A 14,967-nucleotide genomic window follows, 5' to 3' on the forward strand; every position below is an offset into this window, starting at 1 on the left:
CACATGTCCTCCCTCTGCACGACCCCCAGGGTAGCATGTAGGGGTGAGAGGATCCTTCCCAGCTTGTAGTCGGGAAATTGATGCAGGAGAAGAGACAAGGTGCCCAAGACTCCATGGTGCCTTTGGTCAGCCTCTCTTTGGAGTCTCTCCAGGGTGGCAGGCATGGTGCTGGCCATCACTGCCCTCAGGTATTCAGACCCACTGACCAGATTTCCTCCCTGCTCTCCCACTCCCCAGTCCTGGGCCCTGGTACTCACTTGGCCCCTTGACTGTGACCTTGAGCTCCCCGCTGCCGGCACCCTTCGTGAACACCTTGAAGTCTGCCACCTCTTTCACACGCACACCCTTGGGCTGCAGGCCCCGCCCCGATGCACGGCAGGCATTGGGGTTACAGGCTGGGGGTTCGAGAGAGAAGATCAGGGGTGCTGAGGGGCCTGAGATAGAGCCTCAGCCTCTCACCACTCCTCCCCGCCACCTCCCTGGGCATAGTCTCCCTGACATCCTCAAAGGCATGGGCTTGGGCCTCGTGCTGTCTGCCTCTGGGAGCCCCTGACACAACCGGGGCCCCTGGGAGCCATGCCAGGACAGGGAGCCAGCTGTAAGAAACCCTCCCCTCTGGGCTTCTCAGAGTCAGTGTTGCCTGGGACAAACATATGGCAGAGCCTGGGCAGAGACGGGGGCAAAGAGAGATAGGGGAGGGCCCCAAACCACCCAAGAGCACCCACCCACAGCCACGTGAGCCTTCCCAGGCAGACCCTCCACAGCAGCTTTAGGACTAAGTCATGCCCCAAAACATTATGCAGGGCCCCAGAACAGGAGACATCCTACGAAACAGGGAGCCTGCCACAAATCACAGGCAATGCATGGAGATCAATCTGCCACAGAAGGCTACCAATGGCAGTGAACCCAGAGCTTGCTGCTAAACACGGGCCAAAGCATGGCAATCTCAGCCTGCACGGAACACATAAACTGGACTCAAACCCCTTGGGGGGGGGGGTGGAGCTGGCATGGGGCACAGGCAATGGCATGGAACCTGGGGCCTGCCACAGAAAGCCACGGAAGGGGGGCAGTTCCACACTGGGCCCCGCCGCCCAGCACAGGTGAGGCGGGTCAGCTATGGCCACGCCGGCGCCACCTCTCCCGGATAGTACTAATATGCCACCACCTTCTCAGCCTGGGGGAGGATGGGCATGGAGTGGTCGACTGGCAGCAAAGGCTCTGAGCAGCAGGGAGGGACCCGAGTGGCAGAAGCCCCCACCTGAGGCCTGTCGCATATGCCCCTGCAACTGTCCCAGGGTGGCCCCTGTCTGACAAGCTTTGCTGTGGTCTCCTGGGTCTCCAGGGGTAGTGTGTGGAGAGATGATGCGGATGAGGCCTCTCCAGATCTACGCCTGTCCCTCCCCGCCACCATGGCTTCTCTACCTATTTCAAAGGTTCAGCTCTCCCGTTCCATCCCCGGATTTGCTCCTTTCTCCCATAAGCACTCTGACCCAGAACTTGGTGGCAGTTCTATGTCCTGGCCTCAGTGAACGGGACTATGGGGATGAAGGGCCTTTACCTTCTGCCACGTGGACAGGGAAAGGGCTGCGGGTGATGGGGGCACCGGCGAAGGCCACATGCACAGTGTGGGGCCCTTCCATCACAGGCCTGTACGTGCATCGGAATGTGCTGTCACCCTTGTCCTCCAGGGCAACCTCCACTGTGTCCCGCCGGCCCTGCGGGTCCACGATCACCACGGCAACATCACCAGTCCCAGCCCCTGCCAGGCACAAAGGCTGTGAGCACCCCTGCTCCGGGCACACCGAGCTCCCCTGCCCTGGGCCCACCCACCCCCCTCTGCCCCAGGTCCGCATCCATGTCACCCCATGCAGTCACAGACTGCCGGGCCGCCACCTTGCTGGGGCCCGTCCTTACCCGCTGTGTAGATGTCAAAGTAGGTGGGTTTATTGGCCACATTGCCCACAGGCTCCAGGCCAGGGCCACGGGCTGACACCTTGTTGGCATCCCCCAAGGCCATGGCCACATTCACCTCAAAGGGGCTGCGTTCGATGTTCTGGCCGGCAAAGAGCACGGTCACCTGGGGATAGGGGGCAAGCTTCAGCTTCTTGGGAAAAGCAGTTCTGAGAGGGGGTGGTCAGGCAGAGCGGAGCCAAGGTCGGGGAGAGGCAGGCCTCTGGGTGTGCTGGGGTGAGGGGTGGTGCAAACTGCGGGGAGGGGGGTCCACTCAGCCAGAGCTAAGCATGTGACTGGAATGGGGAGGGTCTGCTGGGAGCTACCTTGTGCAGCCCAGCGACCTTGGGCACATAGGAGACCGCGTAGGTGCGGTTCTTGTCGTTGTTGGGAACCACCTTGGCCTATTGGGAAAGAAAAAGATTAGAAGTCACAGTGGCCGTAGCCCCTCCTGCCCTGACAGTGCCTGGCGCCCCCCACGGCGACGCACAGCGTCCCCAGCACAACAGCGAGTGCCGGTGGCCGTCTCCAGGCCATCCCTGTTAGCCTGTGGTCTCTGGCTCCAAGCCCATGCCAATCCCTCCTGTCCCCAGAGATCTCCGTACCTCCTCAGTGTGGCCCTCGGGGTCCTCGATATAGACCAGCACCTCTCCCACGCCGGCGTCCACCGTCTGCACGGTGAAGTGGGCGGGCTGCAGCACAGTATTGCCGTGGGGCTCGATGCCTGAGGGGCGGAAGGCAGGGCCGGGGTACTTAGGGCACTCCACCCTAGGGTGTCCCCAGCCACCCAGGAAGATAGTCAGGGGGCTCAGCACCTACCAGGCCCATAGGCGATGGCCTTCTTAGGGTTCAGCTGCTTGGAGCGAACAGGGGCCCCAGGTTTGAGTTTGGCCTTGGGGAACTGGGACAGGTAAGTCATGACAGAATGCTCATCCACATTGGGGTCCACAATCTCCTCGGGGGCAATCACCTGCCACAGGGAGGAAGGGGGTTACAGGGTGCCCTTGGCCTAGCAACCTCGCTTCTCTCCCACGGCCTGACTGGGCCTCCTCAGAGACCCAACATGCATCCGGGGCCCTCTGGCCCTCTACTCTTCCCCCACCCCATCTGCTCGTGTACCTGGGGCACCCCGAGCCAGTCGTCCGCCTGCTGCATGGCCTCCCGGGCGTTCTGCACAGGCTGGTTAGGGTCCCAGGCCGCCCAGTCAGGGCAGAGGCCTGGAGAGAGGGCAGAAGGAGATGACGATTAGGGGGAAGCAGCCAGCCAGAATGCAGAGCCTCTGCGCATCTAAGAGTCTCACACGCTGCGGAGTCACACCCACAGCCACGCGGCTTGAGGCCCCTGACAGGCCAGGTTCCTGCTGACCCCCTATGTTCGGGCCCATCGGCTGGGATGCCCATCAATGTTGAGAGGCGCACCCCCCCCCCCCGCCCACCCCGAGCACCAACAATGAGGCCTTTCTGCCTTGGCTGACGCAGCCTGGCACCGGCCATGCCAGTCAGTCTCCTGGCTGCCCGGGTCCCAGCACAGACCCTATGAGGACTCCCCCTCATCCCAGCTGCCCCGGGAGTACATAGGGGAGGTCGGAGGCCCCATCCTGCACATGCCCCAGACCTGTGCCCCCAGAAGGCCTTCTCACAGCCGGCCTCAAGTCCTAGAGTCCCAGGCCCTTCCCACATCAGCTTTAGGGCAAGAGACACCCTCTCTTTCCTCACTGAGCACTTGGAGAAACTGAGGTACTTAAGGGCATGTTTTCAGAGAATGGGTTCTCTTCTGTGGTCAGCGAAAACCCACCCCTCCTAATGGGAAGAATGCTAAGGTGGCTCCAGATCACTCCTGTCGAGGGGTGCAGAGGTAAGGGGGTGCTTGGTCTGGGCCAGAGCTGGAGAAGGGGTAATGCTCACTGGTTGGGAGGGGGCCGGCTCAAAGGCTGGAATCCATGACCGCCGGAACAGCTGAGCTCACTGCTGGCGGCCTCACCAGCTGTGGGCAATGGCTCAGCAGCTGGGAATGCTTCCCAAGTGGCTAGTGCCCCCGCCTCCCACCCCCCTGCTCCCCGGCTGACCCTAGGCTGGGGGAGGACTCTCCCAAGGGGCTAGTAGCCCAGCTGATCCAGCCGAATTAGAAGATGACCTATCTGTTTGGGGGGTCACGGTCAGAGAGGGAGCTGCCTGTGGGGCAGGGCACTATTCTGTGATGCCTCCATCTCCTCGTGGTCCCTGAGCTGCCCCCACCTGACTAGGCTGGGGCCTACAGTGAGAGGGGGCAGGGCCCGGCCACTGGCCACCAGGGGGTGCCCCACCAGCCTCGGCTCCCCCTCAAGCGTCTCCTGAGGTCTCACAAAGAAGAACCTTCTCAGGGTCGAGCTCCTGGCCTTCTTGCTATAAGTTCTACCACACTTCCGTTCTCTCAGCTCAGCAGAAATGGTACCCCTGTGGCAAGTACGAAGCTCATGGAGGAGGAAGCTGAGGCCTTGGGCTCTAGCTTGGTTCTGCCACAAATAAGCTGTGTGATCTTGGACGAGTCACTGGCCCTCTCTGGACCTCAGTGTCCCTGTCTGTAAAAGGAGGAACGCTGAACCTTTCGCTGCAAGCTACGGGAGCTGACACTACCCATCACGAAGGGCCTGACGCCAGCAAGGACTCCAGGCTGGAGCAGGAGGCAAGCCCCCCAGGCGCTCCGACTCCCCCAGCCCTGACACTGCCACTCTGACAAGCACAGGCCTCACCACCACCAGCGAAGGGCTCCGTGACGGGCCCGCCGGCCCACTCACCAGGGGCACAGTTGTCCACCAGAGCGCCCAGAGCCTTGCCGTCCTGCCAGTCGCGGTTGAAGTTGGTGATGGGCAGCTGGGGCACCTTGTTCTGGATCCAGCCGAGCAGACGCTGTTTGGGGGTCTGCTTGCGGGCATCCTCGTCATCCTCGTCTTCCCACATGGGCATGGAGATGGAGTAGTGCAGGATCAGCGTCCAGATGAGACCCAGGATGAGCTTCAGGTTCCCATCCACGATGGCCTTGCTGTCTGCAGAGCGGAGAGGACAGCGGGGCTCAGCAAGGGTGCTGCCTCCACAGCTCAGCTCCTGAAGCTGCCCTTAGAGCCCTGGGGGGTGGCGGGGGGCGGAATGCCTGATTCTGGAAACTGCCCCCTTCTCTGCCTACCAAAGTCACACCCTCTGAGGAGGCTGGACCCAGAAGCCTAACATTTCCAGGACCCTCCCTTCTCGGTGAGGCTGCTTCCCAATGTGCTCCCGCAACAGGTACTTTCACCTGTGGGACATGGGCCTCCATCAGGCTGCAGGCACCTGGGCGATTATCCGGGATTGTAAGCCTCCTGGGGGCAGAACGCTGTTTTTTCACTTTTTAACAGTTTTATTAAGGTATGCCTGCCACCCAGCAAACTGCCCATATTCGAGTACACAACTGTACATGCCCCTAACGCCACCACCACGTCATAAACATACCCATCTCTCCCCAAATTTCGTCACACGCGACCCTTTGTGATCCCTCCAGCCGCCCCTCCTTGTCCCTCCTTCCTAGGCAACAACTGGTCTGCCCTTGGTTACTACGGATTCATCCGCATTTTCTGGAGTTTTATACAAATGGGATCCTATAGTATGTGCTCTTTTTGTCTGGCTTCTTTCACACTAGATAGTATTTTATTATTTATCAGTATTTACTTATACTCAATAAATACTGGTTGAATGGATGCATATCTTAAAACTTAATTTGGAGAGGAATAAAGCTAACCTGGTTCCAGCAAAATTCTCCTCTGAACACCATAAAAGGCTTTTGGAACAAAGTTCGGGAAGGAGGGAGGGGGTACAGTGCAAGCTCGGGTAAGGCTTGAAAATCATGTTTTTAAATGCTGGGGTCGGTGGGATTTCACAGGAGCCAGGAAGAATGTCCCCCATGTGGACTCAAGTCTGGGAAGCTCAGACTCCCCACCTATCCCCTCCTTGGGGGAATGCCAGAACGCACTCCCCAAGATCTGGGGGACCTAGTTCTCCTTCCACAGCCAGAAAGATCCAGGAGCCAAGATGGACTAGAGGATACATCTTTGCAAACCAGCTTATATGTAAGGACAATGCAGGATTGTCAGCTTCCCTGAACACCACTTTTAGGAGGGGGCGGGGGCGGGGAGCGTCAGCCTTGTTTACTGGTGTTGCCCGAGAGATAGCAGAGGGTGGGGCTGGAGGCACCCCCGCCCCTTAACACATCTTTTCCTTCTCCTCTGGATATCGGGAGAAAGCAGCTCGGAGACCAAAGGCCTTCGGAACTCCAGAGTCCCCCACCCCACCCCCCACCAACCCCCCCCAGGAGGGAGAATCTCAGCCTGTGTGTCCCTCTGGCCCCCAGCTCTAGCCCCCTTGGCTCCCTCACCCTTTCACTGATTCATCCTTCCTTCCCCGGCAGCTCCCCAGCCCGCCCCCACTCCCCCCTGGCTCGGCCGCAGCACAATGGTTTGGCAGCTTTCAGATTCCATGACACACTCTCTCCCGGCCTCCCGGTGCTCCGGCGCGCTCTCGCAAACACACGGCCCGCAAGACTTTCACACAGTCTTGACACCCAGTGCCCCGCCGCCTCTCACCACCCCGACAGCCTCCAAAGCCAGTGCGCACACAGCCGGGAGCGTTTCTTGCAACTGGGGCCAGGTTTCTGGGAGGGAGGCCCTGAGGTTGCTGGGGTGGGAGGGGGTGTCGTTCATATTTGCTTCAGGGAGATGCTTCTCCCCAGGAACTGGCCCTGGGCCAAACAGCAAGTGGTCCACTTTGGCATGAGGCAAGAGAGGGGCCTGGAGTCTCGCTCAGGAGCAATGACCTTCTTACCCTCCCTACCCGCCCCCGCCCCCCAGGCCAGGCAGGAGAGGGGAGCTCCAACCAAGCCAGGAGTCCTCCCTCACACCCGGAGCCACCACTTCGTCTCCGGCCTGGGGACACCCCCAAGGGGGTGGGAGGAGCCTGACAGCCAGTCCCCGAGGCCACCCCAGGCCTCAAGTGGAGGGGGAGGAGAGAGGGCCTGGGCGAGGGAGGGGCCGGCACAGCTGCTGCCCCCTCCAGCCCCTCCCTCAGCTGTTGGCTCTAGAAGGAATAGCAACTGGGGAACAGCTGCGGCACAGAGCTCATTAAGCCTCTTTGTTTGGAGGGGCTGAGGGGGTGGTGGGGGCCGGGTTGGGGTGCTGGGGTAAGGGCACACAGCTCGTCAACCTAGGCTGAGCACCCCCTCCTCAGGTGGACTTCGTGGCTCCCAGCTCCCAGGTTAGTCCTAGAAAGAGAAGTGGGGAGTCTTTTTGACCCCCTAACGGGGGCCCAGATGCTCCATTTCAGTCCTGAGACAATGCCCAGCGGAAGCCCCCCCACCCCACCCCCGGCCAGTCCCTTCCCACCACTACATGGGCCAGAGGGAACCAGAGGAAGCAGAATGCCACCCCTGATGGGGAATCCCTTTACATCTCCCCGCAGGGCTGAGCAGCCCCACTGCCGGTGCCCCCTCCCCCCTCACTTAGCCTCAGGCCCGGCCCCGAATTGCTGACAGCTTATCTCATCAGCGCGAGTCAGCCACTTGGCCCAAATGGGGAACAGTTCCCCTTCCTCTCAGCGGGAACGGAGGAGCGTCCCTCCCACCCCCAAACCATCTTTTGCTTCTTCCCCCTCTGCTCTGAGCCGGCCTCTCCACACTTGAGCCAAGGGGCCCAAGCCAGGCACCGTCATGGGGGAGGGGAGAGGTGTGCTTAGGAAGGATGAGGCCTGGAGAGGGGCCGGCCACCCCCGCAGTGGGGAAGGGAGGGGAAGGCTGCAGTTTCCTATAAAGTCCTGGTGAGGCCCCAGGCACCCCCCTTGAGACCCCACCTGGGACAGTCCGTCCCGTCATCAAATCCCAGCATTCAGGGGGGATGAGAGCCCCAGAGCGGACTTGTCTCTGACTTCCCCCGCACACTGTCTGATGGCCCCCAACACACACACACACACACACACACACACACACATTCATGCAGCCCTCAGCCCCACTACAAACACCAGAGCCCCCTCCCCCACCCCCTGTCCTCAGGCTCGTCCTTCTGGAAAGCTCAGAGACATCTGCTGTGTCACGGAGGCAGGGCTATTTCCAGGCCAGAGAGGGTGGGGTGAGGGGGCAGTATTGGGGCAGGAGGGGTAAGGCCTAGAGAAGGGACTGGACAGGGCAAAGGGCCCCGGACTGACTTCAGCTGCTAATTCAGGAGGCCTAGAGATGCCCTGAGGGACAGTGGGGGTGGACAGACATTCAATTATCTAGAGAAGTCTCTGGGGTACCCTGGTGGGGGAAGGCAGCTGACCCTGTGTGAAACTCCTGGGGCCCTGGGAAGCACCCCAAGGGGCACCTTCTTGTAAATCACAGCAAGACTCGGAAGAGCTCACCACAGGGTGAGAGGTAGGGGGTCTTCCCAGGGGTAGAGGGTAGGGGTCTTCCTAGGTTCCGATCGAGCAGGGAGCACTGCGGGGCTGAAGGGGAGGAGCAGCCTCGTGCCACTCAGAGCCCACCCTTAGATCCCCCGCTGGGCTTGGAAGCCTGGAGTGCCTCCCCACCCCCACCAGCACTGATACACCTTCCAAATCTGGTTACACTCAATGACTTCCTCCCTTCTACAGGCCTTCTCCTCCCTCCCCTCAACCCAGAGGGTTAGCTACAGCCAATCCCGGCCTAGGGGGTGGGCTGGGGCCTGGCATGGACTTGGGGGAGTACCCTCCGAGGCAGGCTGAAGCAGGAGGTGGACAGGCAGGGGTTAAGATTCTCTGCACTCGCTCAGTGCCTTTTTAGGTTTCTGAGGCTGGGCCCGGCCTGCTCTGGCCCAGGGGCCTGAACCCAGCTGCTGAGCACATGCCTACGGAGGGCCCCCAGCCCCATGCCTGCCTGGCCACCAGCTCTCCCTCTGCCTCCCAGCCCTTGGATGCGCAGTGGTTGGGACCTGTCTTCAGCCCAGTCCTTCCCCTGTGGAGGTGCTGGGAGGCAAAGAAGCTATTTGTTTTGTTTAGGGAGTAGACACCCCCAGGAATCAGTAATGGGCACCAACCCTGTCTTCTCAAGCATGGGCTGGGATGGCCCAATGGCAAGAAAGGGGACAATGAGTCCAGTCGGGTTGATGGGAGTGTGTGCGGGAAGGCTGAGCTGGAGTACTTAGGTACGGTAAGGCCGGGACCTCCGCATCCGGACACCCCTGGACGCTGCTCTAGGGACAGACCTGCGTGCAGCAGTGCCCTTGTGGCCTGCGTGGATGGGCGGGGAAGCAAGCCGGGGCCAGGGGCCTGTCCCTGTCTCCCTCTGCCAGGGCATCTCCCTCTGCTCCATCTCAGCTCCCCGCGCCCACCCACCCTCTGCGTCCACCAGCCCCACCGGCCGGCCCATCCTCGGGGCAGGTCCCCCTCCCCCGTGCCCGCACCCTGCTTGCCCGCACTGACCGATGGACACGAGCTTGATGTGCTCGCGCTCGAGGAACTCGAGGGCCACGGACACGTTCTCCAGCTTCATCTGGCGGAAGTTGGGGCGCGGGTGGAACTTGCGGTACATGCGCTTCTGGCTGAGCACCTCGAGCAGCGCGATGAGGCGCAGCCCGTCGCTGAGGTCGCGCTGCAGGTCGTTCAGGCGCTTGCCCACGCACTTGAGGTGCTCATTGCACCAGCGCGTGAACGTGTTCTGCTGGATCTTCTTCCACGGCGCGTCCTCCGCCAGGTCCTTCTCCGTGGACGGCATGTCGTCCACCTCGTCGCCCAGGCCGAGGCCGGCGGCCTCGGAGTAGCCGTTGTTGTTCATCATGCTGGCGCGGGGCTGGGGCGGGGACTGGGCTGCCTGCTGGGCCGGGGCTGGGCTCGGGCCGGGGCGCTGTCGGGGCGCTGTCGGGGCGCGACCGCGGGATTCGCTGCTCTGCGCTGCGCTATCAACTTCTCTCGCGCCCTGGCTGGCGGGACTCGGCGGGCCTCCTCCGCTCCTCGGTCGCGCTCTCTCTCTCTCCTTCTCTCTCCCTCCGGGGGCGGAGCGGTGCTCGGGAAGTGCGGGCCGGGCCGGGGCGGGGGGTTTAAGAAGCCCCCGGGGCCGCGGCCCCCCCACGCCGCGCTTGCGGCCCCCGAGTCCACGTCAGAGCGCCGGCCTCCCAGGAATGCCGCCCGGCCCGCGGGTGGGGGCCGCGGGGAGCCGGCGGGCCCCGCCTTCTGCCTCCCCTCCCCCACGCGGTCCCGGTGGTGGCGGGAGGGGTTCGGGCCCCCCTACCCCCGCTCTGGCCTGGGTCTGTGGCCCAGGCGGGGCTCGGTCCCCACGCCACTGCTGCGCTGTGGACATGGATCGCAGAGATGGAAGGCGAGGGGTGAAAGCACGCAGTACCCCCAAACTAAGCATTGCCCGGGCAAGATGAAATACACCCCTTTCAGAGGCTCTGGGACCAAAGAGATAAATGGGGATACTGAGGCTAGTGGTTGGAACCAAACACACTGAACTAGTGTTGACAGACTTTTCTGGATGAATTGGTGGCAGAGCCGTTGACAGGGCCTGGGAGTCCTGGCTCTTGGCCCAGGCTATTGTCCACCTGCAGGGGAAAGGAAGTGTGTGTGCTTGTGTACAGATGGACTGAGAGGAAGCAGTGACACTGCCCAGGCCAATCAGGGAGAAGGCTTGGGGGTGCTCCACTTTACAGGTAGAAAAGCCTCGTTTGAAGCCCAAACCCAGGGTCCCAGGGGGAAGACTGAGGCTGCCCCTGACTCAGTGTCCCTGTCACCAGCCCGCTTGGCCTCATCCTCTCAGAATGAAGCTGAGCTCAGGAAAAGAGTACCTGGTGAGTCAGACTGTGTCTACCCCCACTCCCCCCATGTCTGACTCAACCAAGGTGATGAGAGGGCAGTGAGAGACTCTGCCCCATGGTGCCAGGGAGCCCCCTGGGCAGTGTGCCCATTTGGGCCATAGGCAGATCCTTCCAGCAAAAGGGCGGGTTAGCCAGACAGAAACAGGGAGATCCCAGCCCAGAACAGCCAAGGGGAAACGTGACAAAGCTGGTGGGCAGGGAGAGCCCAAGCAAGCCAGCCAGAAAGCCTAGGCAGGACTGGGCTCAGGGTAAGTCAAGGGTAGCTGGAGGCCTATGGTATGGTGATAGCAAGGAAACTGAGGCACTCAGACAGCAGAGCTGCTTGGAGCGAGGCGAAAGCGCCACAGAACGGACTTGTGTGGAGAATATATGGTCTGCGGTTCTGTAGCGTACATGCATTTCATATGTCCTGGTGCCCCCTTTTAGGCCAAACTTCCTCAGCTGCCCCATCTTTCTTGACCCAGTAAGTTTGGGCCAGATAGTCCCCAACTCAGACTGTGTGGTGATTGGAATTGGGAAGGTTCTGGGACCTTTTCGGTGAATCATTCTTATTCCTCTTCTACCCCCAGGCATCATGAAAAGAGGAGTGAGGGTATCTTTGAGGGCTGTCTTTTCAAGGGCAGAATGAAGGCAGTCCCTGTTCTGGAGCTCAGAAACAAGTTCAGGGGTTTTGTGGGGGGCAGTGCGTATGGTAAAAGGTGTCCATGAATGATTTCTATCCCTTCTCATTAGGTAGGGAGGGGGAGGAGCAGAGAAGGGACCAGAAACAGAAAAGGGACCTGCTGTGTGTGACTTGGGGGCGGGGGAGCTCTGGGGGCCCTGATAGTGACAGGCGAGGTATAAATAGCTTGGGCCCTGCGGCTCATGTTCTGTCGGCTGCCTGTGACGAGGTGCTCAGGAATTCCACTCTCCTGTTGGCACCCCCCCATCTCCAGAACGCTCATTCCCCCATGCCACCTTTGTCCCCTGTCCAAAACCAACCGTTGGGCATCAGTGCTGACCGTCTGCTTGAGAGGCTGAGCTCTCCTGTGGAGGGATGCCCGGCTGGAGACACATGACACATAGCTCGGTCTCACAGTGAACTGTGTGCACGCGCGCGTGTGTGTGTAAAAAGGTAGACATTTGATACCCAGTCTGAGGTGCCAGCTCAGGGTTCAGTGAGGTTGTCTTTGAAGCCCTGATGAAGAAGCTAAGGTACAGATCTGAGTGAGACCTGGCTCCTGGGGAGGAGAGGACGGGGTAGGGTGGGTTTGGTTGGAGCAGACAGGCTTTAACAAACTCTGCTGGCTCACAGTCCTGTTTTGTGGGCATTACCTGAGGTCCCCCAGTAAGTTAAGGGCACCTCTTAAGGGGTGGGGGGATTTCAGAGGGGAAGCCAGTGAGTGAAGGAAGAACTTCCAAGTATAGCCTCCCCTCTCTCTCCCATCTCTGCCCTCTCTCTCCCCCTTCTCCTTCCCTCCGTACAAGAGAGGTTTGTGTGTGGCTCCAGAGGAGTAAGTGAATGGTTGGCAGACAAGGGTGCCCAGTGCCAAGGATGGTTCCCGGCATCCTTCTCACCCCCTCCCACAGAAACCCGAACCTCTTGCTCTCCAGGATAAATCGGGGCCTGACTCAGGCCCCAGCCAGCCAGTCACAGTCAGCCTGACCCAGGCGCAGGCTGGTGACTCAGCCCTCAATATAGCCCATGAGGCTGGGTCCAGCCATGAAAGCTGGAACAGACCGTGCACAATGCTGGTCCTGGGGCTGCCAAGTGAGGCCCCCCTCCCTGAGAAGGGCTGATGTGCCCCTCCCTGAAGCAGGCAGGGGCCCAGAGAGGGGTTACAGGGGGTTTCATCAGCTGAGTATTTGGGGAGTGCTGGCTGGGGCCACAGGCCGTTTATAGCCCCCTGACTCACCACCCACTGACCTGTCTCAGGAGACCAGGTTGCCTGGCCATTCACCTGCCCCTGCCTTTCCCATCAAGGGACACCAGCCACCGACACTGGCCATATTTAACTTGAGCTGAGTGGAATCGAAGTGACCAGGTCTAATGGGCCATGTCTGAAAATCTTGTTTTTCTGGAGCCAGGGACATTTCCATAGTCACCTGGGATGATACCAGGTTGGCCAGACTCAAGAGTTGGCACTCTGATCAATCAGTGATACCAACTGTGGCCCTGGCTTACATGCCAGGGACTCTGCTGGAGGCTGGAAAGAGTCAGAGGCTTGTTCTAGCCTCTACATTTCTACCTTCTGCAACCTTGGCCAGGTCATAGAATGCTTTAAGGCTTCAGTTTTCTAATCTGTAAAATGGAGTTAATAATACCCTCATAGGGGTGTTTTGTTTTGTTTTGTTTTCAATTGAAGATGAAAGGAGGTAACATGTGAAGAGAGACCTCTTTACTCTGGCAACAGTGTATCAATAGGACCAGGAGGCACAAAGCTCCCAGTGAGGAAGGGGATGGCTTTCTAAAATGAGCCAACGGGGCAAGTTCTATATTCTAAGCAAAAAGGCTGGGGAAAAGCAGGACCACTTTCCCTCCATTGCTCAGGCTCTTGGCTCAGGCCTGGGAAGGAACTGATAAAGTTCCAACTGGAGGCTAACTACCTACCAGACAATGACCTCCATCTTGGTTTCTAATTCCAAGTGAAATCACTGATCCTCACTGGTAATCTTCCAGCCCTTTCCACCACACGTTCTCCAGCCAACTTCTGGCTGGAGTAAAGTGGATAAAAAAACAGAAACAGGGTCTCACTACACTCAACAGCAAGAGGCCAGTGGTACCCAGTGGGTTGTGAAAGAATTTCTCCAATGTAGGTTACAACTGAGAACACACCACCTAACGTGACTGAGTGCAGTTCTTCTCGAATTTTTACTGTGCATACTAATCAACTGGGGATCTTGTTAAAATGTGGATTCTGTGTCAGGAGGTCTGGGGAGGGGGGCTGAGGGTCTGCCTTTCTAACAAGCTGACCATGCTGGTGTGTGGACCACCCTTCGAGCAGCAAGGGGTGAGGCTACATCAGTATGGTCTTCCAAGAGGAGTCATTAAAAGGGAAGCAAAAGGCTGCCCCAGGGGCAGCCCTGTTTATAGGGGCTGGTCATGATGTTAGCACTGGCCCCAGGACTCTCAGGAAAAGGCCAAGGGAGAAGTGAATTCGTTTCATGCTTAGCGGAGCCCACCACAGTGCCTCATCCTATAGATACGTGTGGCTTTGGGTATTTGGGTTGATGGAACAAGCTCATTGGCGCCAGGCAGCAAAGAGGCAGAGAGAAGGCGTCTAGGAAAGCAGCAGTCATAGAGCTGTTTCGGCCCACTGTGGCTTATGAATACCCTCAGGGGCTCTCCTATGGAAGCATTCATATGGAAGAGCAGATCACAAGGGGTTCCACAGAAAGGAAGGCAAACAAGGACTCTCAGAAGTATCCACATCATTCTGCTTGTCCCCACTTGATACACTCTCCATCCTTTGCCCTGCTCTCAATTCCAGGGGACTGACTTGACGTCACGTCACCTGGGCTCTCTGGCTCCCAGCTGGGATTAGCCAGTGAGACATGTCAACAGAAGAGAGGGTGTCAGGCCCTGACAAGGGCTGTGCCTCCCTCCCTGTGGGTCTGGGGTCCCTTTCCAGGCCTCTAGGCCTTGCTTCCTCCCCACCCCACTTCGGGCCCAGGATGGGAGACACTGTGGCTGGTGCCCCGGGGACCTCACTATTCCTTACTGGTTCTCTTAACTCTTCCTGTGTATGGAGTCCCTTCACGAAGCCCTCTTCAAATTCAAGCTGAGTGTGTCACCTCTTCACTGTGTGACCCTACATGATCAGTAAGTCCTGAGAATCCCATAGGGAGTCACAAGGACCGGGCCACGAAGGCTTGCAAGCAGATCTTCTCAGGGCGCTCTTCTCACTGCAGATGGGTATGGGCCTAGGCCCTGGGGCAAGTCATTTGACCTCCCCCCCCCCCCCACACACACACACACAGAGCACCCGGCTCATTCCATTCCTGTGTCTGGACAAGCCCCTGGAGACGGTCTCTGGGTGCAGACCAGCGAGTCTGCAATCTGGCTGGCAGCACAAGGACTGCCCCTCTAATCCCTGAGGTCATCTGTAGGGTGAGAAATATTTAGGAACCAGATCCTTACGTGAGGTCCCTGGTGGAAGGGAAACCGCTCTGTCCTGGTTGTGTTCTGAGGTGTTTAACAAAGAAAAAGCAGAGTC

The 14,967-nt window shown here is 59.5% G+C and overlaps 1 protein-coding gene across 3 annotated transcripts in view; it reads right to left on the reverse strand.

Annotated features, from left to right (window-relative positions):
* The window catches only part of FLNC (filamin C), a 27,114-nt gene extending 17,024 nt beyond the window's left edge, over positions 1-10,090 (reverse strand). For all 3 annotated transcript variants that reach the window (XM_032304731.1, XM_032304730.1, XM_032304729.1), the window contains exons 1-9: positions 9,381-10,090; positions 4,724-4,972; positions 3,070-3,167; positions 2,770-2,920; positions 2,556-2,674; positions 2,277-2,354; positions 1,915-2,077; positions 1,559-1,759; positions 258-395 (exon numbers count right to left, since the gene is read on the reverse strand). In XM_032304731.1, coding sequence (XP_032160622.1) covers positions 258-395; positions 1,559-1,759; positions 1,915-2,077; positions 2,277-2,354; positions 2,556-2,674; positions 2,770-2,920; positions 3,070-3,167; positions 4,724-4,972; positions 9,381-9,735 — 1,552 coding nt within the window. In that variant the 5' untranslated portion in view covers positions 9,736-10,090. The remainder of the gene's footprint in view (positions 1-257; positions 396-1,558; positions 1,760-1,914; positions 2,078-2,276; positions 2,355-2,555; positions 2,675-2,769; positions 2,921-3,069; positions 3,168-4,723; positions 4,973-9,380) is intronic.
* Between the last annotated feature and the right edge of the window lie 4,877 nt (positions 10,091-14,967).

The sequence above is a fragment of the Mustela erminea genome, chromosome 11, assembly GCF_009829155.1.
Source record: "Mustela erminea isolate mMusErm1 chromosome 11, mMusErm1.Pri, whole genome shotgun sequence".
Lineage (NCBI taxonomy): Eukaryota > Metazoa > Chordata > Mammalia > Carnivora > Mustelidae > Mustela > Mustela erminea.